The sequence below is a fragment of the Sinocyclocheilus anshuiensis genome, unplaced genomic scaffold (assembly GCF_001515605.1).
Source record: "Sinocyclocheilus anshuiensis isolate Anshui unplaced genomic scaffold, SAMN03320099.WGS_v1.1 scaffold1582, whole genome shotgun sequence".
In the NCBI taxonomy this organism is placed as follows: Eukaryota; Metazoa; Chordata; class Actinopteri; order Cypriniformes; family Cyprinidae; genus Sinocyclocheilus; species Sinocyclocheilus anshuiensis.
The window spans coordinates 1-2,073 of NW_015542419.1; the positions used below are offsets into that span (position 1 = coordinate 1).

The following is a 2,073-nucleotide window of genomic DNA, read 5'->3' on the forward strand; positions in this document are numbered from 1 at the left end:
TGTGTGTGTGTGACGTCAGTCCGTGTCTGTATAAAGTCTGCGTGAGCTGATGGAGAATCATCAGAAAGCAGCGGCTCGAGGAACTCGCAGTGTTTTCTCAGAAGCTCGTGTTAATGTTGTGTGTGAAGATGTTTGGCGTGTTCTCGGCGCTTCTGCTGGTGTGTGTGTGTGGGGTGTGTGTGCGCGGGAGCGAGGATTTACCGAGAGACTTCGGAGTGAAACTGTGCGGCCGCGAGTTCATCAGAGCCGTGATCTTCACCTGCGGAGGCTCCCGGTGGAGGAGGAGCGCCTCTCAGCCCGGTACTGCTCACCTTCATCATCATCACCACCTTCATCATCATCATCATCACACAAGACAGCATGTACCAGAACACCAACTTCATCACAGTTTGTACTTACAGTCATCCTCCTGCCTGGTTATTATAATCTTACAAAAACTAAAAAACTTTTTTTTTTTCTAAAATACTTAAACGTTTTATTTCAGCTAAGTAACATTTCTTATTTGCATTTAGTTTAGTGATGTTCTACAACATGTTCTATGACTAAAACGTGAAATTAATGGAATAAAATAGGCCTAGTAGAAACTATATAGACAGATAAAAGATAAAACGAATAAAAATTACAACAAAAAAAAACAATTACTAAAACTTTAAAATGTAAAAGGAAAATGCAAAAATAAAAACTAATTTAAAATGTTATAAAGCTATAATAGTATCTCAGTGATAGTAAAATAACAGCATGCTACAAAACCACATTATGTACTTACACTTCATCATCATCATCATCATCAATAATAACTGTTTGCTTATTTAGAACCATAACAGTTCAAAAGAGGAGCGATTTGAAGTACTAGCTTATTTAAATATCTCAATGTGCATTTATTACAAGAAAAAAGTCCATCAAGCAACAGGAATGATTTATTTGCTCGTCAGTCTGTTTCAGATCTAGCCTCGTTCATGGATCAAAACACAAGAATATGAATTCCAGAGCCATGAGCTCTATTATTAACACGAAGCAACTAATACAAGACAACCCTGTAAATGAAAATAATGTCAGGAATTAGCTAATGTCACTATTTACAGCTGTTTGATTAGAAAATCTATATTTTAATACGTCACTTATTATTAAACGTGCTGAACAGAGTCATATCATAAACCGATATATTTGTCAATCATCAGACTGAAGCATGATGGGAAGGGCCGTGCTCGTGTGTGTGTGTGTGTGTGTCGCAGGTCAGCTGCTGCTGGACAGAGATGAAGAGCTCAGCCCGTCTCTCTCAGATCTGCTGTCTGTTCTGAGCGACCGGAAGAGAGAAACCGGCGACCGGCGGAGGCGGAACTTCTCTCTGGGACTGGCGGGAATGTGCTGCAATCAGGGCTGCACTAAAAACGACATCGGCCGCCTGTGCTGATGATGATGATGATGATGATGAAGGACTCACTGATGAAGAGCTGAACTGATAGATCTTCCCAGTGCTTCATTTGTATTTATTTATTTATTTCACATCTGTTCATATGACTACATGAATAAACGTCAACTTCTTGATTGCATCTTTCATATTTACTGACTAATAATTTGTTCATAAACCCAAACGAATAATTACAGAGGACCAGAATAAACAGTTCTTCTGCAAAGGTTCTGTGTTAGCACTGATGGCTCCAGAACGATTAACCTTTCGATTAAAAGTGGAAAAGCGTTCTTTAAATAGTTCAAATGTTCTTCACACTAAGACAGAAAGCTGCTTTTAAAACCCTGCCAGTGAGAGCTTGTGTGGAGCTCAGGCATCTCTTCTTACTAAATAGAAGCAAACTGGTTATAGTCAGCCTTCTCTAGTTATTTATTCAATTATTTAATACTTATTTTAGTTAAGTGCTTAAATTGTAAATATGCATTTATTAAATTATTGTATTTAGTGCATTTGTATTTTGTTGTTTTTGTAGGCTATACAATAAAAATAACCACTGAGGTGCTTCTGAAACTAGCGAGGGTGCTCTAGTTTTAACGCATATTTTCACACATGTTGTCCCATCTATTGCTGTGGTTAATTATATAATTATATCACTGTGTCAATCA

The 2,073-nt window shown here is 37.9% G+C and overlaps 1 protein-coding gene across 1 annotated transcript; it reads left to right on the forward strand.

Moving 5' to 3' along the window:
* Nucleotides 1-97: 97 nt before the first annotated feature.
* On the forward strand, nucleotides 98-1,417 carry LOC107693478 (relaxin-3-like). Its single transcript, XM_016492883.1, has 2 exons — nucleotides 98-300; nucleotides 1,233-1,417. Exons 1-2 carry the CDS (start codon nucleotides 114-116, stop codon nucleotides 1,409-1,411), a joined length of 366 nt encoding a protein of 121 aa, XP_016348369.1. The 5' UTR covers nucleotides 98-113; the 3' UTR covers nucleotides 1,412-1,417.
* Nucleotides 1,418-2,073: the final 656 nt, after the last annotated feature.

Coding starts and splice junctions, on each gene's coding strand:
- LOC107693478 (XM_016492883.1), top strand. CDS start 114: ATGTTGTGTGTGAAGATGTTTGGCGTGTTCTCGGCGCTTCTGCTGGTG. Junction 301..1,232: donor GAGGAGCGCCTCTCAGCCCG/GTACTGCTCACC, acceptor TGTGTGTCGCAG/GTCAGCTGCTGCTGGACAGA.